Genomic DNA, 27,001 nt, shown 5'->3' on the forward strand with positions numbered 1-27,001 from the left:
AAGAAAAAGAAAAATATACTATATTATGGATAAAGTTGCTTAAAATAAAAAAAGTTCACAGTCACAGCAGGATGTAGTTCATAACCAAGAACGTGAAAAATTTGTCGGAACTAATTTTACAGACAAATTCTGGATCTGATTCATTGTTGGACTGTTCCAGTGTTTCACCATTGCTTAACTCTGTTGAACTATGCCTCATTCTTGTGGATCTCAGTGCAAGATGGGGGCTTATTTATTTAGTTGTTTAACAAAGCTGGTTGTTTTACATATGCAGTTTGGCAACAACAAAGAAATAGTAACCTTAGGCAGGTAAGCTGTGAAGCTTTAAGACAATTTAGGAAAACAAAAGGATGGATCATGATCCAGAATCCCTAATGGAGTGATCAAACTGAAGTAGTAAGAGACTCAGCTTGCCAAGGATATCATGTATATTCCCTCTTCAGCATTTGTGAAAATGCGGCATAATTATTTAATTCTGAAATACAGAACAGTATGGCCATTTGATTATATTAATAACATGAAACAGAAAATTTTGCTATGCAAGATGAAAAGCAAGAGTAGCAGAGGTATATTTTTTTACCCTAATCAAGTTGTAACATCTGTAATTCTTACAAGACTGAGGATTATGATCCTGATATAATGAAATAATTAGATATATATATCAAGTTTGATATGACATGATTTGCATTAGATTACTTGCACACTTAAATTTTAGGCATGTACTTATTTGATTACCAAGTGAATTGAAAGTATTAACAACTCAGCTCCTTTATTAAGGTAGCAAGAGGGCCATGTAACAAAGTTGGGAAATATATAAAAATAAAACATATGTCTGTATCTGGGCTCCCCTAAACTGAGATGATTACTTAAAATTATCCTTTTTTTCCTACTACTGTCAGAATTCTGAAGATGTCTGCCATGGTAAAATTAACTTATCCCACAAGTAACTTGTAGGCCATTAATAACTTTCATGTTCAGTTGGAAAAGTAATGTAAGTATATATCACATGCACATCTGTTTAATTTTGGTTCTGTACTTAGTTCACATCCCCTGGGTCTTTGATAATTTGCTTGTGAGGAATATTTTCTTGATAAAATCAGTAATTTTAACATGTTATGATTCACCCTTGTTTCATACATTTACAATGACTATAACTGTTTATGATTCATTCCCTTTTGACCTTTAATCACATTTAAAACAGATATTTAAACTACCAGCAAGCATAATTACACAAAGGTAACAGCTGTTTCAACTTGAAATGAGGACTTGAATCTCTACATGGCAGCATCTTCAGTTTACTTCCCATTTGAAAAGCTATTTTTCATGGGTATAGAAAATAATCTTATTTTAAAAAATTATTAATAAATTAATATATCTTATATAATTATATAATATATCTTATTATATATAATTATATAATATATCTTATTTAAAAAATCTTATTTTTAATTTACAAGAGAAAATTCTAAAGATTTATAATTTAAACTACTAGAAATCAATGACAACAGGCAGATAATAGTGCTTCTGACAACTGTAAAGCCAAATTTTATCCATGAAACACAGATGTCAGTCCATTAATCACTAACCTGCTTGGTTTGTTTAGTATTAAAAGCAAGACCAACTATGAACAAAACTTTTATGCTTATTTATATTGAGGTTGCATTTTTTTTAAATCAATCTTGGGACAAGCACTGTGTTATAAAATCAACCAGTAGGGGGGTAGTAACAGAACAATGTAGAAAAAATAATAACTTAGGAAGCAACAAGGGGAAAGAAAAACAGGAGGGTACACTGTCCAAAGAAATAATAATAAAATGCAACTACAGCGACCTGCCTAAATGGAATGCAACTTTAAGCATGTAACATCTGCGGTCTGAACCACTTTCTGGAAATGTCTATTTCTCTCTATCAGTTACGGAGGAAAATTAGGCTCTGAATTTAAGTGATACGAATAATGTCTAAATTAATCAACATGGATAGTATAATTGCATCCTTGACCAACATGCTCTTTCATGGATAATGAAAATCATTTTTAATACTTGTGAAATATTATATTGTTTTATACGCTGCACAATATATTTACCAAATTAACTTAATGGCAAATACAATACAAGATATTGGGACTCATTTCCTTTCAAAACTAAGCATGAAACTCCATAAACGTGTTATAATTATGTTAGCTCTGAGATAGTAAAGCAGATCTCTCCTCTGGAAAGTAAAAAGGTGAAAAGGAAAACCCAAAGACTATATACCTCTGCGTTAGTGAGATCAGTGTTAGTTAGACAGAAACTGGAAAAAAACAAAACAAAACAAACAAAAAAACCCCACAAACCAAAAAACCCCCAAACCAACCAAACAAACTCTGATCAAGAATACCCAAAGGTCAAACCCCTCCACCATTACCTTTCTTGCACCATAAGCTTAGCTTACTGTGGTCATTTCAGGTACTTGATTTTTTTTCTTTTTTTTCCTTTAAATATCTAACAGAAATTATAAGCAAGAGGATTGCCATTTTATATTCCAGCATAATTTCTAGTACCATAATGTAACAAAGAAATTAAAGCAACACAGTGTTATAAAACAGAATATATAAGAACGGAGCCAAGGTATGTCTTAAACACAATGAGAAAAAAGATTTCAGAAGACCTTCATAAAACTTTTTGTTTGTCCTATCAGCGGTTTCATAAATTTTTAATACAGCTGAAAAAAAGACAATGAAGGCAGTATTAAAGTACTCGTACACAGCAATGTGTATTTTCAATGACATTCATTTGACACGTATTCATAGCAAGATCCAAGTGCCTGATTTGAGGATTTACAGTGAGCTTTCTACATGATATCTAAATAAAATTTATTTGATCATTTTTAAGAACTGAAATCCATGCACCTTTAAGGAAAGGAAAGTGAGAAACCAAAGTAAGTGAAAATAGGCTTAAAAGACAACTGACCTTTTTCCACTTCATTCAGATTAGCAGCTTGCAGTGACAAAGACAGAAGAGACAAGAGACTTTTTACATTGTAATACAACAGCATAGCACATTAAGCTAATGCACAACTATAGCAGCAGAGAGGTTGACATAGCAAAATGAAGCAAGCTTCAGAGTTTTACCTATAGCAGAGCAAAACAAACAGAAAAGGTAAGAAGTATATGTCGCTGCTGGCATAAGAAAGGTTTTACTTTTGGATCAATTAGATCTGTGATCTAATGACTGATGGCAATGAGCAAGAGAAATGATCATCTGTAATCTATAGAATGTACATATAATGACCTGACATTTACTGGACTGCGGTTAAAATAAAGGAGATGGTAATGTTAAGAGAATAGCAAGGTTAAAGAGTGCAGGACATAGTGAGGTATTTCAAATGTTTTATTTCTCAAGGTTTCGTCAGACACTCTGAATGTCCACTGATCCCATACGCTTACTGTTGATTTCACAGTTAAGCTCTGTGACCTTAAGAAAGCTCACGGTACAGTGCACATACCATTCTTTGTCTTTCCAACCATAATTGGGGAGGTAATCATAAAACTTAACTGAATCAGGGAAAAATGGATTTCTGATTCTTAAACAATAACATAAGCCAACAGGCGTTTTATTTGTTTTTAAATCAATACTACTTACTTGAGAAAAGTGTCAATTTTCTAGGGATTGTTAGAAAAGGCAAAATGTGACGGCTTGGTTTTGCCCTATAAATATTCTTTACAGCATTTTTTGTATTTTTGTATTTGTATTTTCAGAGGTAGTTTGAGATTCCAGCAAGTCCTCTATGCATAAAGAAAACTTCAAAGAAGAATGCTTTACATTTCACATCAGCAGGTTCCAACCAACTTCTTCCTTATCTTGCGCTACTAAAATGCAGAGCCTATTTGCAGACAACCATTCACCCAGAAAAATAGTCTGGGCTGGTGCATTTCTACATTCAACAGATATGACCATGACATCTTGAAACCAGACAATTCGAAGTATTGCCAACAGACTTAAAAGCAAACAGGACAAGCCTGTGGTGATATTCTCCTGGTATGTACACCATCCCAGCCTCCAGCAACTGACAGCTCAGGGACTTTCTGAGCCAGAGATAATATCTTTGTATTTAAAAATATTTTTACCTACTATATATACACTCAATTTTCCTGATGATTAACTTATTTTTGCTTAGCTAGTACAGGAATTCACTAAGTGAAAAATACCTTTCATAAAAAAACAAAAAAAACAAAAAAACACCCCCAAAAATTTAGCAATACGCATATCTCATTTTAACCTCTTACAACACATATTGAAATTCAAAGGTTTAAGAGGTTCCTCATGAAAATCAGCTTATCTGTACTAGACCAGGATTCAGTTACTTATCTTTCAAATCAGGTTACAGGGCAGAGAAAAATTTCATATAAATAATTTGGTAACTCATACACAATTGAGGCAACTGTAAGATTATTTTATATTCTGAACAATACCATTTCTAGATCCTGATGCATCCAGACTACTGGCACTCTAATTCTATAACACTGAAGGTTATTTAATTATTATGCAAGATCAGGGATGGTGGGATGTGAAGACCTCTGGACTAGCTTGATGTTTTATACTTTCTCCTATAATTAATCTCAAGATTGACCTTAGATCTCACTATTGTGTCCTGTCTTCAGACATAAGACAGCTAGTCTATTGTGGAATTCTGTACTGTACCCTATAGAATCAAAAACCCGAACTTTTTCTACAACTTATGCATCAACTTACCTATAAAATGAGTTGAGGCTCTGTTGTCATATGTTTAGAAAAATGTGTGTGTATTTGTTTATGGTGAGGTGCGGAAAAAATCTGATGAGATTTTAAAATCTCAAAATTTTTTTTTAAAAAGAACAATTAAAATTACTCATTGAAAATAGATCATTTTGATTCATTTTAGAGCTGCTGAGAAGATCTCACCTACTCACATGACCTATTGACTTCAGTATTGATTACGAGTATGCACTGCATCTATAAAAGCAAATTTTTTTTCTTTTTAATGTAGTTTGCAAACAAAAAAACTTGTCAAATAAAATCATAGCATTTTCCTTTGGGAATTATGCACAAACTATTCAACAACAAAAGTAGAATCTTCAAAGAAATGTAGCTGGAATTTCCTTAGTTACCAATCCAATTAAAAATTTCCTTTTTTGTATTTTGACTGAAAAACCACAACTGCAATACAAACATTAAAAGAAAAATGTTACCAAGGTTTATGCTCTTCTTTTTGTTCTAATCAGATACATAGATAGAGAAATGCTACAATTAACATTTTGATTGAATATGTAAAATGTAAATTTCAATTACAAAGCTACCAAAATGCAACAGACGCGCATAACATTATTAGACTAGTGCATATAAACAATCCTTTGTGCCACTCCAATGGATATTTAATACAAAACAGTCCTTCCCATAGGATATTATGAATACATCAAGCTATCGACTACAGCAGTCTAAATGTAACTAGAGAAATGTAAAAAACTAGGAAATGGACAACACAGGCAAAAGACTGCAAAGCTGCTGAGGAGGAACGCATGTGCAAATGAATTGTCTACTATTTAGTAGGTATATGAAACCTGTTAGCATAAAACCTCTAACCAGGAAAACTGGATTGAAGTGACTTGGCTTGCTTTCTTCCAGCCTACCTAGTAGAGTAGTTGATCACATTTTTAAAGGATATTAGCAATTGATCCTGGGGGCTGAAACTTGACTCAGATACAGCTGAAATGTTAATTAGAGGAACAAACATATCTCTGTGCATATTAATGGTCCTACCTGTTATTTGTTTCTAAGACTTGAACTGTCAGTTGCAGTACCTGGCAAAAGGGTATCTTGCCTAAACAGAATATTGTCTATTCTTCCAGATATGGACCATCCAGTTATTCTTAAATATCTTATTTGGGCTACTTTTAACCTGTACTGCTTTAGTTACTGTCCCTTGTTCTGTATGGGGACTTTCTTCCAAACACTTACCCAGCATAGGTACTGGATGAATACATATATTCTATTTTTAAATGGTATTTCTTTTATCTGTGTTCTAAGACCTCCACTCACTATGGGTTTCCAAGATTTAAATACTGACTTTAAATTTGAACATCTTAAATCATTTGTATGTTGGAGGTAATACCCTGGCTTAAATAGGAGTTAGCTGTGCTTTCAATAAGTGAAATTACCTTGACAGTTCACCTCCTCCCAGTTTTCCTGGATTCAAATTTAGTGCTCCCCGAGGATAGTGAAAACCTTACCGGAAAGGGGCAATAGGACTGATTATAGTGAAGATATAGTATGGTTGGGTAGAATTAATTCCTGGACTTTGGCCTGGCCTCCAACTGACAGAAACGAACAATTACATTCTCTCTCACAATACCTCTTTCATGCGTGCTAGAGCAGAAACCATCACACTCTACATTAATGTTTCTAACGGACAGTGGGACGCCACCCAGGGATGCCACATCCAGTTCCCTTCTAGCAAAGGAGAATCCTCCTCTGCTCCGTTAGTAAACTGAAGAATAGAGGATAAAAGTAGAATATGTAATTTCCAGATTCCTACAGCAACAAGGTTGCTTCTTTGGGCTTTCAGGGTTAGCTAAGCAGTGGTGGGGGACACATTTTGAAAGATTTTTTAAATAACAAAATGCTGTAGTTTCAAAACTAACAAAGGAGACAATGAATGAGCATTAAGGAATAATATAACAGGAACATGGTGGGAAATCTGGCTTCAAGTCAATTGCAGAAGTACCACTAATTCACCTACAAACTGAAACTTTACTGTTGTTTTACTAGGAATATTCTTGAATTACCTGTACTTTCTCTTATACTCCTACCTGTATATTCAGGCGGACAAAGGCAAGTATAGTTGTTAATTCCATCCACACAAGTAGAATTATTTTCACAGTCATTGTCTTCACAGTCATCAACATTAATTTCACAATTTTCACCTTCAAATCCATCTGCACAAGTGCACCTGTAATACAGAAAACAAAACTAACTACAAGGACATTTTAGCTAGGGAGACCGGACAAGAAGTTCTGTAATTAATAGGTACATTGATTAGTAATCACTATCCCATTAGGCAAATGGCTAATATGCTGTAAAAACATATATGAATACTACCAAAATGTTTTTATCTTAAAAATACAAAACAAAATAGGAAAGGTGCCTAAATTTGTGTTTTACTTCTTAGCTTCTTAAATTAAAGTTTCTTAAATTAAACCACTGAACTTTCCTTTTCCAGGTTGAAATGCATGCCACTTTTATAAGATTAAATTATATTTCTTATGGAAAGTGATCATGGAAAAATTTTTCAAAGTTAAGCACAGGCAAAAGACTTTGCAGGATCAAGGATTAGTATGCAATACTATATTCTTCTGTTATTCAGTTAAAATATACCATTTCCATATACAGTATATGTATTAATATATAGAGACAAAGCCTACATAAACAAAAGCAGTAATTTTTTGCTTTTACATATGCTTATACAGTACACATACATCAAAAAAGATAATAAATGTAAAATCCCACTCAAAGATGATCATGCATATATCTCACGTAATTTGCAGTATCTATAATTTCTGCAGCTTTGATTTTCAATAGACTGCTTTGCTTTTCAAAATATGTAGTGATTAAACAAATAAATGAAAAGAGTCAAATTCTGTGACCGTGACTATGTCACTTTAAATTCTAGAGGCATGATATTAAGGTGTATACACTTAATTTTTAATAGAAAACTATTTAATCCTTGGGCAGAATTTGGATTAAAAAACAAGAATAATGTGCTAATGAATTGCAGAATAATGAATCGTTTCTTTTTGAAGTGTCATTTCTAACAAGCTTGAGGTGTAGATTATTAAATGCCTAATAATTTCACATAAGAATGCTAAAGAACTTTATTTCATAATTCATGAAGTACATCTGGAGTAATTGTACTGTGTGATTAAATAACTCCAGATTAAAAATGCTCACAGCATGTTTATCTGTTGGCATAGTGAGTTTGAGATGAATCATTAATTTTCTGTTTCACTGGGATTTACATTTTATCATTTACATGCTGTCTGGTGAAGTAATACACACGACAATAGATGAATTGTGAGATTTTTTCAGCAGGGATCTAGCTAGCTATTAATTAGCATAATGGAGTCAACACTATGTTGTCTTGACCTGATATGCCTCAACTAATCACAATTGTTTGTTGTTGTTTTTAACAGTTCCAAAGCTTTAGAGGCTTTCCAAGGACAGTGACATTTTCTGAAAACTTCCGAAGCACTCAAAGTCTGCCCTGGTGGCGTGCATACCAGCAAATGTGGAGTCTTCTTATAAGCCTCTGGAATCCAAAGATTAATACTCAAATTATTTAAACACGTAAGGCTCAACAGTTTCATCTTCTGTTATTACAAATAAAGACAACCTACCAGAAACCATCTTTTTCTCCTTCTTTTAAATGACAAGTTCCACCATGGTGGCAAGGGTTACTAATGCAGGCATGAATGGGAATATCACAGTCTTGACCCTATGCACAGAACAACAATATCAATTATGAAAACGTAGGCACTAATGGAAGTGAACCAAACAAAATGTCTTATAAGGGCTATCGAGAAGCAAAAGCTCACATTTCAGCAAGCTTTTTTTCCTCTTCATTCAGTACCTACCTTGAAACCATATGGGCAAGTACATCTGTAGAAGTCAACTGGATCATTGTTGCAGGTTCCATCATTTTTACATGGATTTGATAAGCAAGGATTACACTTGGCAAGAATATTAACATCCACAGGCCCTTAAAAATACAGATTTGATAGTCAGAAACAAACAACTGCTAATTTATACTTGACAGGATGCATCTGCCATATTGCTTTAAATTGTAAAATAGTATTCATTCTTTAGTTATCGTGGCATTTTCTACATGAATTGAATGCTGGACTGTCCTTAATTCTTTTGACGTGACCAAGTAAAATTTGGGTTTGGTTTCTGGTCTTAATTATCACTTTTAAAAACCAAAGAGAAGCTCACCCCAAAGTGATTTCTGTACCTGCATTCTCTGAAATCTACAGTTCTGATCCATGGATCATTCTCTCTCCTTTGTATTATAAAGGAACAATACAATTTCAGCTTTTGTTTCTTTAGGGAATAAAAATTGCTTATGAAAGCAAAGCCTATCTCAGATTCCAATCTTGGCGGTGTTACTGAGAACACTATTTTGAATGTATTTTTGGTTTAATTTAAACTGTGGGATCACAAAGAAGTGATGGCAAAATCAACTGCTAAAATCATCAGTAAGTTGGCTGAAGACCGAGAGCAGCCGGCCAGTGCTGCTGTAAACTGCATTCTCCAAGCTACCTGGCTGTAAAGAGCTCTGCCTACCACCTGCTCCCTTACAGGGCCAGTCGCGGTCCTGTGCGTTCCTGCACATGCTGAACCCACAAATAACGCAAACTACGCCATGCATCTGTGTGTAAGCAGGGGCTGCCAGCCATGCTCGCAGTCGCTCTTCTCACAGTAACGGCAAGGAGAGGTTGCTCACACCTTTGTCCTAATGATTGCAACAACAGAATTTAGAAAAGAACGCTGACAAAAGCTTAAGCTTCACAAGGCAAACTGCTGTGAGCTTTGGCCTACATAAATCTTATTCCTATTGTATAAATATTTATTAAATATCTATTTATTTATTTTCTGATATTTTACAATTTTAAGGCAGCTTTTATAGGGTGAATTCTCATGAACCATCACTTGTTAGGTTTTCTTTTTAGTCACATGACTGAAGAAATAGCTCATTATTCCTTAAAAATTACAGATCACCAGCTCTTAAATAATAATTCATTTTCATAGATCTCTGTGAAAGACAAATATTCATTAATGTAAGAAAAAACAGGCGTTGCAAAGACTATAATCTATTAAGAAACTGAACATACATTCTCTACTATCTCCAGCTGCATTGCCTGATGATATTATCACCTCTGGCTTGCTTTCAGCTTTCGTGTGTGAAAACACACCATTAATTATAAATTTTAAGTACCCAATAACCATCACTTGTAAATTTTAAGGAACAATCAGTGACTTTCTCAATAACTTGACAGAAAAGCAAACTCCTCAGGTCTGCTAGTGAAACTGCCTGATCGCTCCCGAACACTTTTTCTCCAAAATGAGCCAAACAGCAAACAAGCTAACAGGCCTCATTTTTCCTGAGATATGCTATGTCACACTCTTTTTTTTAAACCTAAATTTAATTTCCTTACTAATTCTTCTTCACAGAACTAAACTCAGACACGTCATTGGGAAGAAGCTGACAATAGAAACCAGCCATACCACTATAAGGATACAGTAGGGGTGGTAGGTAGGGAGATGCTGACAAATTTTTCTTTTAATCTGCAGTTGCTGGTATCCTTCTGTGTCACAGCTTGCAAGCAATTGCAAAGAGATAAGCACAGCAATCTGCGATAAGATGCTTATTGCCAAAGTCACAATCTATATGGATCACTGACTATTCTTGTACTTCATTACCTTATTTTGAAAGAGAAATCTATAGCTAATTAAAGTTCCTGTAGAAGCAGCAAACAACAGAGGTAGGCAAGTTGAAACAAATACCATAGAATTAATATCTGGAAAATCCTGACTGTGTACTCCAGACTATTGCTGATTATTGCTAGTGTATGTCAAGAGGTTTTGTGAAGCAAATATGGAGCAAGAGGGAGCATACTTAAAAAAAATTCTTAAATTATAACACTGTGCTGTAGCCTGGAGTGCTATGCTTTTGTGCCTCAATTTTTTTTCCCCAAAATATTAATGATTTTACATGAATTTAAAAAAACAAACAAACCCAGTAACGAGAGTTATTTTCCTAAATGGATTAGAAATCTACATTTCACTTCTAAAACTGAGCTAGAAAATGGGGAAAAAAAGTACTAAAAAGGCAGTAAACAACACTGTGTCTGATTTTGTGTTTATTTGCATTTATTTTGTGTTTATTTCAAACTATATATGCAGTTATTATGTTAATATTTTTAATATTTTGCTTCATCATTTTTCAGCTACAGTATTGAAACCCAGAAATGTTTCAGATATTTTTACTGATCTCTAATGGAAAGCCAGTTCGGGAACTTATTCTTGCTTGTACTATATTGTTGCTTCCCTATTTCTGCCTGCAAGTGTTAAAAGACCTGTATATGAAAAAGAATTGGGTTCAAAACCTATTATTTACTTTTTCACATTATAGACATATATATCCTTAAATAAACCTTAAATAAAAAAATCTATCCTTAAAATAAAAAAAAATCACTATTCTTTTGTAAACAGTAAAAAACTGTCTGCATTTTTATTTACAAATATATATGCACTCACATGTGTGTACCTACTAGTACACTAGTATCTGCTATTTTTAAAGAAAAAAATAATAATATGAACCCTCTCAAAACTAGCTCCCAAAGAAACCTGCTGGAAGAAAAACTTTAAACTCTGACTTGTTATGAGTCAGGAACTCCTACGATATCTACGATACGACCTCAAAACCGGTATCTACACTGAGTATATATGTATGACTGCATATATACACACCTAGCTGCTAATGAAACCATGGATTATAGTACAACGCAGTGGCAACAACCATTGCAGATGGTTAATTTCAATCCTAGAGCTCAGGCTTTTAGAATAACAAAACTGTTCATACAATTACACTCTGCAACGTATCACGAAGAATCAGCTGTAAATTCATCCAAGAAGGGGGAAACGAACAGTAAGCATGCATGTCTTAGGGAAGAAGTCTGCTGGAGGTGCACAAAGGGAAGGTCAGAAGGTCTGCTCTCCACCAGAGTATCCACTCCGGATCTACTTACAGCCTTACCTGGTATCAGAAAACCACAAGGCCCTGGGATCTCTAGAAGCAGGGCATGGTTTGTAAAGGGGTGAAAGTAAAAGAGTGAGAGTCTGTTAGAGGCCACATATGAAAGGAAAAAAACCCACAAACCTAGAAAAACAACTGAAGGAAGAAAATACTAAGGGATGATTTCTATGGCTTAAATTCACGTGCTTCCAGTGTTTTTCTGGAACTTTACAACTGAAGTGAGACTTCATTTTAAAATGCTCGTTTTCACAAGGAATTATTCATTATGTAAGCCAAATTCAAGCACGTTTCACGTTGAAGTGAATCTAGAGACACTAATAAGAGGGAATTACATGTTATTCTTTTCCTGTAAATATATACACAATAGCAGATCATCAACAGAGCGTACATATCCAAAGATAAACCCCTCACTCATAGTTTAAAATCCTGGTTCTAGTAGGAATATAGCATCTTCCTAATTCCTATTCAGCAGTTCATTTTTAAGCAGAAGATAAAATTACTTATCTTTGAGTAACAAAGACATAATGTCTTACAGGGCCATCATGCCACTGAAAAGCTGGTTAGTGGCGATCTGTAATTATGAGCATCTTCACAGAAGCATAGTGGCAGGAAAATTATTTTCGCTCAAAGGTATCCATAATACCAGATCTCCACTCTTGGAAGTGAAACAAATACAGTTCTTACCCTGCATAATAATATAAATTAAATATAAAAGGATATTTTCCAATGGGCAAGAGGGAGTAAGATACACTATCTGGATTGTCTGACAGAAACGTAACAATGATTGCGGGAAAGGGTGACATGACATAGTTTTTTAAACTGATAAGAGTTGGAAAAGGACTAAACAGGTCCTTCATGTCTCTGCAAATCTTCTTCCACTTATAACCCTATAACAATGGGTAATAAAAGTGTATCTGCAATAACGATCAGTAGATGCTTGTAGAGAAAATGACTGGGTAGGCCAGAAAATCTCCTATCTAAAATCAGACTAGGTGACTTCTGCAACAGATTAGTGTTGTATGCAATGAACACTGATATGACCTCAGAGATCTATTATTGTAAAATTACAACAAGAATTTGAAGGGAAAGACAACTAATTAGCAGCACACACAATGAATGGGTTGGATTCTCAGTGGTTTTTGTTTACTGAAAATTTTTTGACAGAAAACCTGAGGAGAGAAGACTCGGCAGGATGAACATGCCAGCTAAAAACAACGTGGGATGAGAGCTGACTATGGCAGAGTTGCATCACTTTTTAAAGAAAGAATTTACAAAGGGGTTAAGCTCACCTTTGGAGACACATTAACAGATGAATCAGTCAAAATAGCTTGAAGATTACCCAGTCTGTGAGACTAAGTTACTTCTACAAAACCTAAGATCATATTTATCTAATGCCTCAGAAATAAATACAAGCTTAGTAAGAGGCATATATGTAGGAGCATATGTGATTTTTTTTTTTTTAATTGGGATTTCAATGTTTCTAAATCCAGGAGTCTGAAAAACAAAGTTACAGCAGAAGTTTTCTGTGTTTTTAAAATATTTAAGAAGGGAAAAACAGACAGGAAGAAAGATTAATCAGTAAAACAAATCAAGCCCTTTCGCATACGAGTCAAAAAGACACTTTTCTAATACAAAAAAATAGTAAGATTCAAAAAAGGGCCCAAGAATTAAACACACAATAATATGTGTTGTGATAGATGTGCCAACAATGTTAGTACCGACAAGGAGATAAATACCCTTGTTTCAAACTATGAGAAACCTCTCTACATAATAACATTCTTAAATGAGACATCTATAGAGGTAATCACACCCTTCATTTGCTTTGCATTTTTTTATGCTTTCTTCTGCAACTTCAAAGGAAACAGCATTCTGGACATACTGATGCAGTTACAAACCACTGAGATAATGCAGACTGCAAGGATCACAGACCTGAAAAATTATGGATGTATTTACAGTTTTTACTGTAAAGAGTCTGAAGGGAAAGAACATTCTTGGGCTAAGAGAAGTGTAAGTGTTTAGATTTTAGCTCACAACTAAGACAGTACTATGTACCTATACACAGGCACAGGTACTTCATCCATGTACCGAAAATATTACACTACAAATTGGAAGAAATTTTCTTCTCCATCTACTCTTTGAAAAGAAATAGGTATTGAAGGCCTTAAAATAAATACAGTTCCTGAATGGAATCAATTGCTACATCCCAAAAGTATGAGAAGGAATGATGACAAAGCAGAGTGAAGATGCTGTAATAAATGTATTTAGACCACACAGGACTTTCTTATTTCATAGCTCAACTATTCATCTGTAAAGATTCAAGACTGACACTTCAAAGAAAAAAAAAAAAACCCAAAAAACAGTACCTTGGCAAGTAAATTTTTTTGAGGGAGTTGTAAGAAGAAGTTTATCTGCCATTTCTCCAGGACCAGCACAACGTGCAATACCAGGTTCTTTGTATTCTGATTTTACCCAGTCAGAGAGCCACTGCATGTTGCAATCACAATAAAGAGGATTTGCTCCAATAGCCCTAGGGAAAACAGACAAACAAAAAGAGAATAATGTTTGAAATGCATGCTTTTAAAAACAAAACCCAGAAAACTGAGGTCAGCAAAAAACCTTTCAAACCATAAATCATTCCCCATATGGAACCTACACACATGAAGGTGTCTGGATTTGGGTTTTAAAACAAGCGGGGGTGTGAAACTTAGAAGTAAACTTGGTCAGAATCCTAGCTATTTTTAGTTGCATTACTGTGAGCTTTGGAGAGTGAATACTAATAAGCTCTGTGTCACCTTTGGTATGCAATGGCCAGGTTCAGCTGCATCTGTAGAATAAAACTGATATTTTATTTAAAAATAATTTAGCTATAGATTTTTAGAATTGACTTCTGTAGAGACTTTTTAAAATGTCTTTTTTTCCCCTAGAAATTATAAATGTTCCTAAAACTCAGAGAATAATGATATGCTGTGTAGTTAATATGGAGGATATAAGCACTGTATTGCTCTATAAACATGTAGCACCCATATTCCATTTAAGAAATAAAATAATCATATAACTTTCAACAGATAATCTTGCCACGTGCACAAACTGTAAAAAGGCAGCATTAGAACTACCTTTTTTTTCCAGACGTTTTGTGTGTTTTTTTTTTCCTTCAGATTGCTCTACACCTTATTTCAGATCAGTGGGTCTTCTAGAGATACAAGAAAATCCTTGGCAAGCAAAGGCAGTAGAAACACTTTTCTGCCACATTGAGCAGCAAGCTCTCTCTTTAATTATTGCTACAGACTTCCAGCTGAACACTAGAAATGATATACACTTGTTCAGTCAGGCTTAACTCAGAGCAGTAACAAAAATCAAACCTGGTGTTATGGGACTTCCTATGGAAAGAGAAATAACTACAATTTGTCTAGTCCATATTTGCAAGAGTGAATGTCAGGCTGAACTGAGATAACACAATTGCCCTGCTAAAATCAGAACATTGGCAAGGATAACTTCCTAGGCAATAAAAAAAAGATACAGGAACAATAGGACATGTATTTGAAAGGAGAATAGCACACGTTTTTAAAATGCTCTCAAAAGTATACGACGAAAGTTGCTGATAGCTGACACCTCGGATTCAAGAAAATAAAAACGGAAACTGAAAGGATCAAAGTATTATTCTTTTACAACATCCACCCAGATATTTTACTTTGCATACAAATGATTTTTTTTCCTTTCAGATAGTTTCCATCCCCCTCTTTCAAATCTTCTATGCAAGTTTTACTGATATTTCATGCAGATGGGCTAGTTTGATAGTAGCATCTGAATGAATTATAATGTAACAATGACTTTAAGCTTAATCAGCATCATCAAGTTTCTGAGAAATGGCACATAGATTATAAATGTCCAAGGATAAAACTGAACTACAAGCCAATAATTTCTTTTAACAACTGCAGCTGTTCAAAAACATAAAAATCAGGTGTATCTAAAGGCAGTAAGTCAACCCACTCCTCAACTGCAAGCAAAGATTTAATATCTATCCATAAACTAAAAGGGCCCCATTGCTCTAATCTCAATTCCCATTGAAAATTAAAAGCAGAATAAAAAATTGCTTCAAATGATACTTTGGTATCAGATTCAATGTATTCAATGCCAATTTAACAGACAACCCACACAAAGCAGGGCAAGTGTTGCAGCCAGACCCGGTTGCGCCTGTGCACCTTGCTGGCCCCTCTGCTGCTGGTTCACACACATCTGTCTTGTGCTGGACACACATCCCAGCGGTGGCCTCCAGAGCGATCCTTTCCTTCCATCAACTGGCTGTTCTCATGCTAATTAAGCCCCTGGCTGACTTGTGTCCAGTTTGCTGCCCACTGGGATGCGTGCTGGCTAGCCAGCCAGTCCTCAGCCTGTGCTGAGGCGTGGGGCTGTTCCAGAGCTTTTGTCTTTGTTGAACTGTATGACATTTGCTAAACATGAATAAAGTGTGTGTGTGTGTGGGGGGGGGGGGGGAGTCATCGTGTGAATACTCACAGGTGTGATAATGCTGAAAGATCATTAAAAGCTCCTTCAGGAACAACAGAAATATCATTGCCATGTAAAGACCTTAAAAAGAAAATAAGGGACATTTATGCTCAACCTGAAATACTATATTTTGTTTATTATAATAGCAATTAGAAATGTATAAAACTCAGCAGTTTAACATAGCAAGTTTCAGCTTCTGTAAACATTTTTCAGCTTTTTACATTTTTTTGAAAATGTAAACAATTTCCAGTTTCTTTCCTCTGTTCCACCTTTTTTAATTTGATTTGTTTTACTCTGATGGGCTGTCTAGTTATCACTCCATTTTTTTATCCTATATTTTCATTAGAAATGCTAATAATATGGTTCTTTTTAAATTGAAAGAATAAAGGCAGGTCAAAGTAGGTACACTTCTCCAAAGTATCAAAATCACCAACCCCCTTGAATTCCCATTAATTATGTTCATGAACCTCTTATTCTTCATGGAATAGTAGAAAATACATGCACTGACTATTCATGAAAATAAATATTAAGGTTTTTGCCCTAATTTGATAAATAAATTGAAAAATTTAAGTCCTTATTAAGCCTTAATACCAGCACTAGTGCTGCCTCTCTTGTGGCAAACCTACACAAAAATTTCTCTCCTTTTCTGTGTATTCATTCATTCACAAATATATGTAACATATATACTTACAGCTAAGACTTGATATTACCCATATTTATTTAAAATAAGAAATAAACATGTAAGAGCTGCCTGACGTTACATGAACACATTAAAATAACACCATGCTTGAAACATGTAATCCAACTAAGCTATTAAATGGTTAAAAATGACCTGAATGGAGATAAAAATTACATATGTAACTAGAGACTTTTGAAGAAGGATTTTTGCAGGATTATTATTATTTATGACTGATTGAAGTTGTAAACTGGATCTGCCTGTTCCTTACTTTCCTTTGTTCCTTTCTGCTGCTCCCCCATCCCTGTTCCCATCCTGCCCTAACCACATTTTTCCTAGTGGTAAATGGAAAGTTTTCTTGGAACCCAAAAAATTATTTTATTGGCTTTCAATAGTTCCATCGTGATCCAATTGGTTTGGAAAAGCTCCTGTATTAAATAAAACTACAAAGCAAGAAATTTACTGTTGGGATAAAAACATTCAGAATTCTACTGCAAAAAACCCCTTATTTACACTGTCCTGTTACATAGGACATTTTTGTTAGGCTTGCATAAATATAATAAATAAGAACATAATGCACAAAAAATACAATCATGATTAAAAGGCAGAGAAAAAGAAAAGTGTATGTCTTTGTACCGATACTTTGTCCAGGGTCATATAACATTCTGTCCAGCATATTGACTGCATACTTCCCCAGAATGAAACCACTCAGACTTTTAAGGCTACATAATTATCACTTCTCAAATACTTGACACATTTTAAAATCTAGTAGTTTCCTACAGGTTTGCTATCTGCTGTACACAAACAAAAATTCTGTAAAATAGTCCTAGTTAAGTAATACTTACAACAGCCGAAGTGATTTCAAGCCATCGAAAGTCCGCGCAGGGATACACCTCAGGCGGTTGTAACTAAGAATTCTGAAAACACACAAAATACTGTAAGCAAGCAAATCGGCCATTCGGCAGCTAGAATGCAGAGCATGACCAAACACAGCTTTTGCACACATAGCCAGTTAGGAAACAAGTTATTTTACAGCCTCCAAAACAAGCAAGCTTTAATACTGACTAAATGCCCTTTCTTTCCAAGGCAAAAACCACCGGAATGCTTTCAAACAGTTATTGTTACATGTTTAAACTTACAAGGTGAGCAGCTGAGTCATGTTGCTGAAGCTCTGATTAGAAAGAGTGCTGATTCTGTTGTTACTTAAATCTCTATAAAAAATAAATTCAGAAATTCAGACCTTAAAACAACTGCCCCAGTCCTGAAACACTGTACGTTAAACTGACACGACACATTATTTTTATTAGTAGAAGTAGTATCATCACTGGTATCTACATTTAGAGCGGCACACATTTTTATTTTCACATGCCATATACAAGCCCAGCAAGTGTTTAGATTGATCAATGAAAAGCATTTTCATTTCAACACAGATGAAAAAAGCAGTGCAATGCATTCTTATACAACAGCAGTGTCCATCATGCTACTGCTTTAATAATGCAATCCTATTTGAACCCAAGTGTAGAAATTAAAGTGATGTTTTAAAGTGGAAATCATTCTAGTCATGTCCCTAATGACACCTGAGTAAGTATTATCTAATACTCTACTTAACACTTACGAGCTGAATACATCAAAGCCCAGAGCTATTATTATAAAGAACACTATCTAAGATTTATAGAGAAAGCCTTAACATCTTTCCTGCTGTTCAATATTATAATGAATAAAAACTTAAGTGTAAGGATGATGGAAGCTGGAGTGGTACACTGGTAGCTTCAAAGAAGCTTTGAAGAAGCTGTATTAATGTGAATTATGCTTGTTCTTTTTTCTCTTACCGTGTTTTAGTTTTCATTTTATGCTGCCTATTTCACTATTGTTTACTGTATTCTGTGATGAAATACGGCATTTGTTTCTGAGGGGACCTTAATATTTAAGCTTCAAATACTGTTGAATAGTCAGGCAGTATATATATCTCTTTGCCTGAAATTTCATGAAAAAATGTAAGACTACTGACTTATAATAATGAACATACTAGCAAAATAAAACAGCATGAAGTCTATCCATAATAGAAAGAAAAAGGAAGATAAAGGATGCTCCACGTTAGTCTGGAGCTCAAGAGACTTGTATGTAATTCTTTGTTTGACCACAGAAGAACTATGCTCAGTCCCTTTGTGTTTTGGTTTTCCAAATGCAGCTGGGGAACATTCACAACTTCATAAGGGCAGCATGAGGATACATACAGAAGAGATTACAATAATGTGTCCCCGCAAATCTGATAAATAGACACAGATAATACTCATATTATTTGCATTTTATTTACTGTCAACTATAATTTACTGCATTACAGGTGTTTGTCAAATAGCGTGTATTTTCTGACTAGGAGGCAAAGTTAGCCAGTTTCGGGCTGTGTTTGTGAAAAACACACCAGGAGCACCTCAGTCACTCTTGCAGATCTCTATAGAGGCCTTGTAATTATGACTGTAATTAACCTCAGCTCCAGAGAGATATCCCATCTCCTCTGGTACTGCTATTACACATGGGCCAATCTACATGCATGCTCCTTGTACTGAGGTTACAAAGTACGTAGTTCTCTGCTGCAAGTTAGATCTCGCATAACTTCCCTGCACAAATCCACAAAGGCTTCCCATAGTGCCTATGCTATATACTATTTCTACATAGGAAAAGTTTGGGAAGTCTCTCTTTTCTAAATTTGTGATAATGACTTTTTTTTCCCCCTAGAATGAGATAAATAAAGGAAATCAAGATTTTGTTTTTGAACTTTGAACTATTTCTATTTTTTGCAGTAAGGCTCTAAGCCCAGTCAAAAAAATGTAAGTTTCTTTGCTACCCTTCTCCACTTTTTATTTTGATTATAACTAAACCACAAAGTGCTTTCAGAATGTTATGTAGTTCATCCTCACTGGTGTAAGGGTTTATAGTGTTAGCAACGGCCAAGGAACTACAACCATTTACTCTGACAGTCTTCCTGTCTGTCTCACTGCACTCTTACAAGGTACAGAAATCACATTAGATTAATTCATGAAGTAGAGAAGATAAATTATAGAGCAGCTAGCGATTTGCCTCAAATCACACAGTGAGTCAACAGCAGAGCTGGGAGTGAGAAGTTCTACACAAGCTCTCTTCTTCAATCATTAAACCATATATATATTGTGGCGCAAACAAAAGGGGTTACACTGAAGTGTTACAACAGCAGTATGTGCTATTCTTATGTGAAGTGCACAACAGAACCTTTCTTTTAGAACTGAAATCATTTTAGTGCCTTTATGGATTTTTGTAACAGGATACTGCATTATGCACTCTTAATACATATTTTGCAAGATCTTGCATCACTTTTCAGGTTAACTGTAATTTCTGCCTATTTACTTTGTGATGTGATCACTGGAATGAAATACCCCTGTTTCTAAAATGTGACTCAGTATATTATATGTTGGATATGATCAGTGGACTAAAACAGCCCCAATTTTAATTTGTGCTTGGGTATTATATTTTCTAAAAGGTCTGCTACAATTTGTAACTTTTTCTTGTAACTAAAAAGGGCAAATGGAATAGCATTTTTTTAAATCATTCCAGCAGAGAATGTTTCTCTGATACTACTTACATAAGTGTTAAATGCTTGTAGTTAGAAAGTTCTTTTGGAACAAGGGTAAACTGATTTCCATCCAAATAACTAGAAAAGAAAAATAAAACATACAGCATTATTTTCTTTTCATTAAAACATTAGCATTCACCCACTAATCTTAGAATACAACAGTAGAGCAATAAACAAAGTTAATTATGAATGAATAAACAGTATTTCAGTTTTATAAGAACCTTTGCTTACAAATTCTGTTTTTTTCGCATCATGACTGAGGACCTGTAGCCTAAGATCCAGTGCTATTCTATCAGATATTATTACTTTGAGCTATCCTAAATAGAAACAGAACTTGACATTTGAGGGTAGTCCTTTACAGTAGCATCAGCACAAGCTGGTTCCAGCTGTAATAGAAAATTCATTTGTCATGCCTACAATTCAGGTCACCTTCCCCAATTTCGCCCTGTATCTGTCATGACATATTGAGCATGACAGAAGATGCAAGCCTACAGAGTACATTAGAGACTAAAGGCAGTAATCAATAACCTTCTTTTACTAGAAAAGTTAGAATTGCTTCTACATCACAGCATCTGTGTTACATCACTTGCTTCTCTTCCATACTCCATGACTGTCAAGAGACTTGCTCATCCTTAGTGTTAGAAAGGGGCAGAGCCATCAAATTGGATCCACTCCTCAGTTACTGGCAAAGGAACTGAATAGTCCTGGCCTAAAAAGCTGCCAGTAGGCAGTCACTTGCTGACAAAGTGACTCACTGTACAAGTGGAAGAGCTCTTCACAAACCATGGCAAGTGTTTCAGAGATGGTAGGAAGGGCTGAATTTACTCAATTGTCTGCAATTCAGCAAATATAGGCAGAAGGATAAAGATCAGCTGGTGAGCTGCTGATGGTGGTGTTACTTGGCTCTCCCCAAAAAAGCAGGTAAAAACTACCCTCTCATACTGCTATACAAAGATGACACCTTAGCCACCCAAATGCTTGGAAAACACTTCAGTTAAGAGCAGCCTTGGCTAGAGACACTCTTAGGTGAATTTACAGCTTAACGTCTTCTTTGGAATCCTTTGGCTTGACTAATTGGATGTGCAGAAACACAGCTAAACTTAATGAATAGTCAAAATTAAAAGACCTAACGATCTACATATGAGAAAAAAGACCCCCTCCCCCAGCCCCCATACCTTATGGCTATTTGCCAAATCCAATACATGTATCTGAACAAGTCTTATGTTTATATTATGAACCATAGAAGTTAACAGCATTACATAAACAGTGGTGAACAGAGCGAGCACTCTTGCACTTAATTATTAAAAAAAAACATTTTGAAGGAATAAGTATTCTGATAAAATTATTTGATCAGACAGATAAATAGGGATATGTTGTTTTAGCTTTGCATTTTAGAACTGAAGTACTATAAGCTGATAAAAATGTCTGCTTGTTCAAATGAAGCAACTATTAAGATATTTTATAAAACACAAGAAGAATACATCCTCGAAGGGTTATGCATGCTAATGAACAGGGAGAATCAATCAGTATGCAACTGCTAACAGGAACCACCTCCATTATCCTTTTGAAAAATATGCTAAATTGCATGCTTAGACACTAATTAAGGCATAGAAAATTGTACACAAATGAGTTTTCAGTCACAGTTAGTGTTCCACTTGCTCTTCTAAAAGTCTCTCTCTTTAGCTGCATAATTCTACATTCCATTGCTCTCCTTAAGTTGTCAAATTGTGTTTATGAAGCCAAGCTATGTTTAAGTTATTTAATAGAAAAACTAATAAAATAAGTTGTAGGTTGTATACATACAGCCTGTACATAACTTTACATCACATACAGCTGTATGTTAATTCAAATTCTTACTAATTTCTCTTTGTTAATGACCAAAGCCTTTTGGTTGCTATTCTTTTAGGCAGTAATGATGGACATTTCAGAATCTTCTCAATAATACCAAATGCTAAAACAATAAAGCAGTTTTAGTGACTTAAAATACACATTTATGATGTCTTCTGAAGAAAGTACTACATTAATCAATCACGATTAAACATTAGTAATTTTAGTATTAAACACTTGCCATTTGTAACACAAGGAGATGACAATAAAATGAACATTCTTTCCTGTCAGTAAATTCCAGATATTTCTTTCAGTCTTGAAACATATATAATCAAGATTCGAAATGGATGATTATCCCAATTTTTATGTTTATATTTTCCCTGTGATAATGCATAAACACCTGACTCGTGTACTGGTGAGTAACTATTCAGTTATTATCTTCAAACAATACACTAGCTAGTTATTTCTTTTTTCAATTATCAATTTTAGTGTCCATCTGCATACTCAAATTGTCTTTTCATAAAATACAATCTGTACTGTTTTTCCAATTCTGTCACATTTGTGACAGGAGATTAATAAAATGTGCTAGATCCTGTAAGACTGCCTATATAAAAAATCCGACTTTATTAAAATCAGTCTTTTTAAAGCATCACATGACCATGTTAATTATTAAAATAAGCAAACACATAAATAGCTTGTTTTCTTTTTGCTTTTTAATGTAATTTAACTCCTTCTTTCCTCCCTATCAGAACAATGAAAATAGATTAATCAGCTTCAATTTTGCCCATATTTTAATCCGTTGTAATATGACAGTTCAGTATCTGGGTTATACATTCTGAAAGGGATTACAATTTTACACAAATATATTTGTAAAGCTTTGCAGGAACAGAAAATTTTTATTTTTTTAGGATTTACAGAGCACACGTTAATTCAAACGTAACCTCAAATTTCTCGCTTATTCTACAAGTCCTTATATCTATAAAGCAGTATATTATTAGATTCCAACTGATCCACTAAAGTCTGTTCTTCACTTTGCACCCTTTCTCCTCGTCTCATTCCTGAATCTGATAACATATATCTGCCACTCATTTTTATGAAAGGGAAAAAACCATGTCACTTACAGTTCTGTTACATCTTTTGGGATGCCTTTAGGCAAAGCTTTTAGGCCTTTGTTGCTGCAGCGAACTACTGTGTCTAGACAAGTACATTCTGCAGGACAGCGGGACAGCGGAGAGCAGCTATTGTCATCGTTCCCTGGTTAATAAAAACAAACAGATGTGAAGCTTACCATGCAAATGACATTCAGAATCAGTAATAATTTCACATTTGGTTCCTGTAAGCAAATACGAAATTTCTGTATTAGGTAAACCTCTATGGATGGAAATCTTTACGTCATCTCTGTAAGCTATTGACTGGAGTATTTACATTTCCAATGACACCCTGTTATTTAGTAAAATGCTGTGTTACTAAATAAAAACTCTTTATTTAGAAAAAAGGTCATTAAAGAAAGACCACAAATCTTAAAATGAAATATAGTAAAGCAATATACGTGCCGATTGTCAAGATTCACAAATAATTAAAAAATAACCAAATGCAGTCCCTTTAAAGAAAAGTTACCTCCTTGAAAACTGATAAATATTACTAGAAATGAAACATGCATGAGGGATATGTAAGACAGAAGCTGTCATTTTTCAAGCATTGAGGGGAATTCTGACATTCACTAAGTCATAGTTTGAGCAAAATGGTGTGATATTTAACCACATAGACTCAAAGAGTGTTTGATTCAAGCATCAGCATTTGAAAATATTCTCATCTGAACTACAACATTTGATCAATGAATTTAATCTCCATATTACCTCTAAATACTATTTTACAGTATGAATACAATTAGAAAAGAAAAACTTTTGAAAATATGTACACAATAGCTGTGTGCTTGCTAATCATCCAAAAATGGGTGAAGGAGTTCTAAACTGACCCAGTTACCTAGCAGGGAGTGCAGAGCTAGGAGTGATTTAAAGAATGCCACTTCTCAATTTAAAGAATAACACTTTGGAATCATGCAGTTATACATATGAAAACTGAAGTTTTAAAAACTTGGCTATTCATTTTCTTACCGTCATCACATGTAAAATCCTGGATTGCTACATCCTGGATAGGAATCTCCTTAAGGAAGTAGGGCTTTTGACAGCGAGGGTTTCCTGTTACGATGCGTTTCTTCCTTAGCCAATCTCCAAGCCATGCGAGATGGCAGTTACAGTTGAAGGGATTGGCCAAGAGGTTTCTGAGAACCACATAAAAATTTACTTCCAACAATACAACATTGTCAGTCTAAGTATTCTATTTGTATTTTCACAAAGCTAAGCTTAAATACTGTTCTTCAAACAATACTACGTACAAACCATAGGTGAAAGCTGTAATTTAGGTGCTGTGCAGTGAATCTTGATACAGCTCATTTAGAAATAATTTAAAACTGTCAAAGACCTGACTTGTTGTCAAGCCACTCTGTACTGATAATGCAATAATTTCATATAGAGATGAAGGTAATTACTTTACATTATTAGCTTTAACCTGACAACAGCTATTCCATTAATTTGTCATCTCAAGATTTCCATCTTTTACTTGCTCCTGAGAATAAGTTTCCTATCTAAACTGACAGCTAAGTTGATTACATGCCAGTTATAAAAATGAATTTACTTCTAGAAGTCTCAGTACTTTTGGCATCTCCTTACTTCAGCACAAACCTATTGACAATTCCATTATTTATAAACATGTCATCTTTAATACGCACAAATTAGTCACTTGCTGCAAAGTGACACTTTTTATGTAGAACGGGAATTAAGTACTTTCCTGAATGATGCTACCTGCAAAACGCATTTCTTCGGTAATCTGAGTGGCAGCTTCTCTCCCCATTTTCCCTTCCATTAAATTACAAGACATCAAAAAAAACAGGGGCAGGGGAGGAGGGGGGAGAGACTCTTCTTTATATAGAAAATGAGACTAACGCTTCATTATAAAACAAATATGAATTAAGCTTCTTAGTAAGCCTAGCAATTTCAAGATACTATTCAGACTACACAGTGCAAAAAGAAAGACAACATGGTGATTAGACTACCTATGATCATGCAATGTGCACGCAAACATGGGTTTCTATCCTGATGCAAATAAATGGGCTTCTGCTAGGAGGACTAGCAGGACATTTTTTCTACTCTCTCAGGCGCTTCCAGAAGTCACTCTAAAGTTTTCATCAAAGTGCAGCAAGAAAACATATTCTTCACGTATTCCAGATGATCCAGGAAAAAAACCTTTACGAATATCCCTTTATACACTCATATTTTCCCTTTGACAACAGCTTATACTGTAAAATTATATGGTAACTCACTAATTGAAATGCCACAAAAATGTTGGAGATTGAAATTTGGATAAGCTAAAATATGAAGGTAACTTACAACGTAGAGAGCGAATGAAGTGTATCAAAGGAGCCCGGTGCAACGGTAGTAATCTGGTTGTCATATAATGACAACAAACGGACAGAACTCAGTCCTGTGAAGCTATCGTTTCCGACACAGCTTATGTGATTGCTTCTTAGCATCCTGAGAAAGGAAGGATCAAACATCTCAATATCATTTTGTATTAATAACATTTTGTATTAATAACATTTTCTACTGACTAAACGTCATTAATTACAAACAACATATGCTGTCCGGCATTTCCTCTGTGCATTTTGGCAAACAGGTTAACATTAAAAAATGTACCTATGAATACTGAATGTGATCATTTATATTATAGTGTGTACTCTATACTATAGGGTACAGAGAAAATTTAAGGTAACGTATTTTTACATCTCTGCTGCTTCAGTATTTCTACCAATGTGTATATTTCAGAAGCTCGGCAGTTCAAATGACAGTAGCAGTTAAATTATTGTTTCTCCCTTTCTTATAAAAGACCTGTTTTTTTGTTTTTTTTTCTTAAACAAATTACAAATTTACATGGTTGGTTGACGTACTTTTATATTTTGGTGACACTTAACAGTTCACACTTCAAAATCTAAATGACTCCAGAACTGCTATTTACACTGAGTAGAAGGCTGTGCTAGATGAACTGCTGAGGTCCCTTCCAATGTGAATTTTCACATGACAAATGGTAGAAAGCACTTCTATCACATCCCCAAAAGTCTTTCAAATAAACGAAATCAGGCTAGCCTGACTCCTCAGCATGATTCTAAGATCTAGTAAAATTTTCAGAATATTAAGCAAGAAAAACCTATTCTAAAATCTCTCATACTTCTGTAAGTAAAACAAAAGAGCTTTGAAGTTCACTGGTTTTCCACCTATCAATAAATGATTAATTTTCCTCCATTTTCTTGCCTGAGAATAGCAGCATGCAACAATTTTAGCAGTTGCAAATGTAAACAAAGTTAAAAGTGATAGGTCTGATTTACTAAAAATGCCTAGAGTCTTTGCACAAATGAAGCCCCAGAGACCATTTATCTTTGGTCTGGTCTGCTGTTCAGAAAGACTGGCTCTCCAAAGAAGCCCAAACAGCTGTAGAATGTATTAACATATTTT

General features: G+C 34.6%; 1 protein-coding gene across 5 annotated transcripts in view; it reads right to left on the reverse strand.

Annotated features, from left to right (window-relative positions):
- Positions 1–27,001, reverse strand: part of SLIT2 (slit guidance ligand 2) — a 257,918-nt gene that overhangs the window by 24,010 nt on the left and 206,907 nt on the right. For 4 of the 5 annotated variants that reach the window (XM_067298183.1, XM_067298186.1, XM_067298187.1 and 1 more), the window contains exons 18-28: positions 25,883–26,026; positions 24,551–24,717; positions 23,558–23,690; positions 20,619–20,687; positions 18,145–18,216; positions 17,851–17,922; positions 16,339–16,410; positions 14,190–14,353; positions 8,645–8,769; positions 8,408–8,505; positions 6,824–6,963 (exon numbers count right to left, since the gene is read on the reverse strand). In XM_067298183.1, the coding sequence (XP_067154284.1) occupies positions 6,824–6,963; positions 8,408–8,505; positions 8,645–8,769; positions 14,190–14,353; positions 16,339–16,410; positions 17,851–17,922; positions 18,145–18,216; positions 20,619–20,687; positions 23,558–23,690; positions 24,551–24,717; positions 25,883–26,026 (1,256 nt within the window). The remainder of the gene's footprint in view (positions 1–6,823; positions 6,964–8,407; positions 8,506–8,644; positions 8,770–14,189; positions 14,354–16,338; positions 16,411–17,850; positions 17,923–18,144; positions 18,217–20,618; positions 20,688–23,557; positions 23,691–24,550; positions 24,718–25,882; positions 26,027–27,001) is intronic. The other variant, XM_067298185.1, reaches the window with a different exon arrangement.

The sequence above is a fragment of the Apteryx mantelli genome, chromosome 5 (assembly GCF_036417845.1).
Source record: "Apteryx mantelli isolate bAptMan1 chromosome 5, bAptMan1.hap1, whole genome shotgun sequence".
NCBI lineage: Eukaryota > Metazoa > Chordata > Aves > Apterygiformes > Apterygidae > Apteryx > Apteryx mantelli.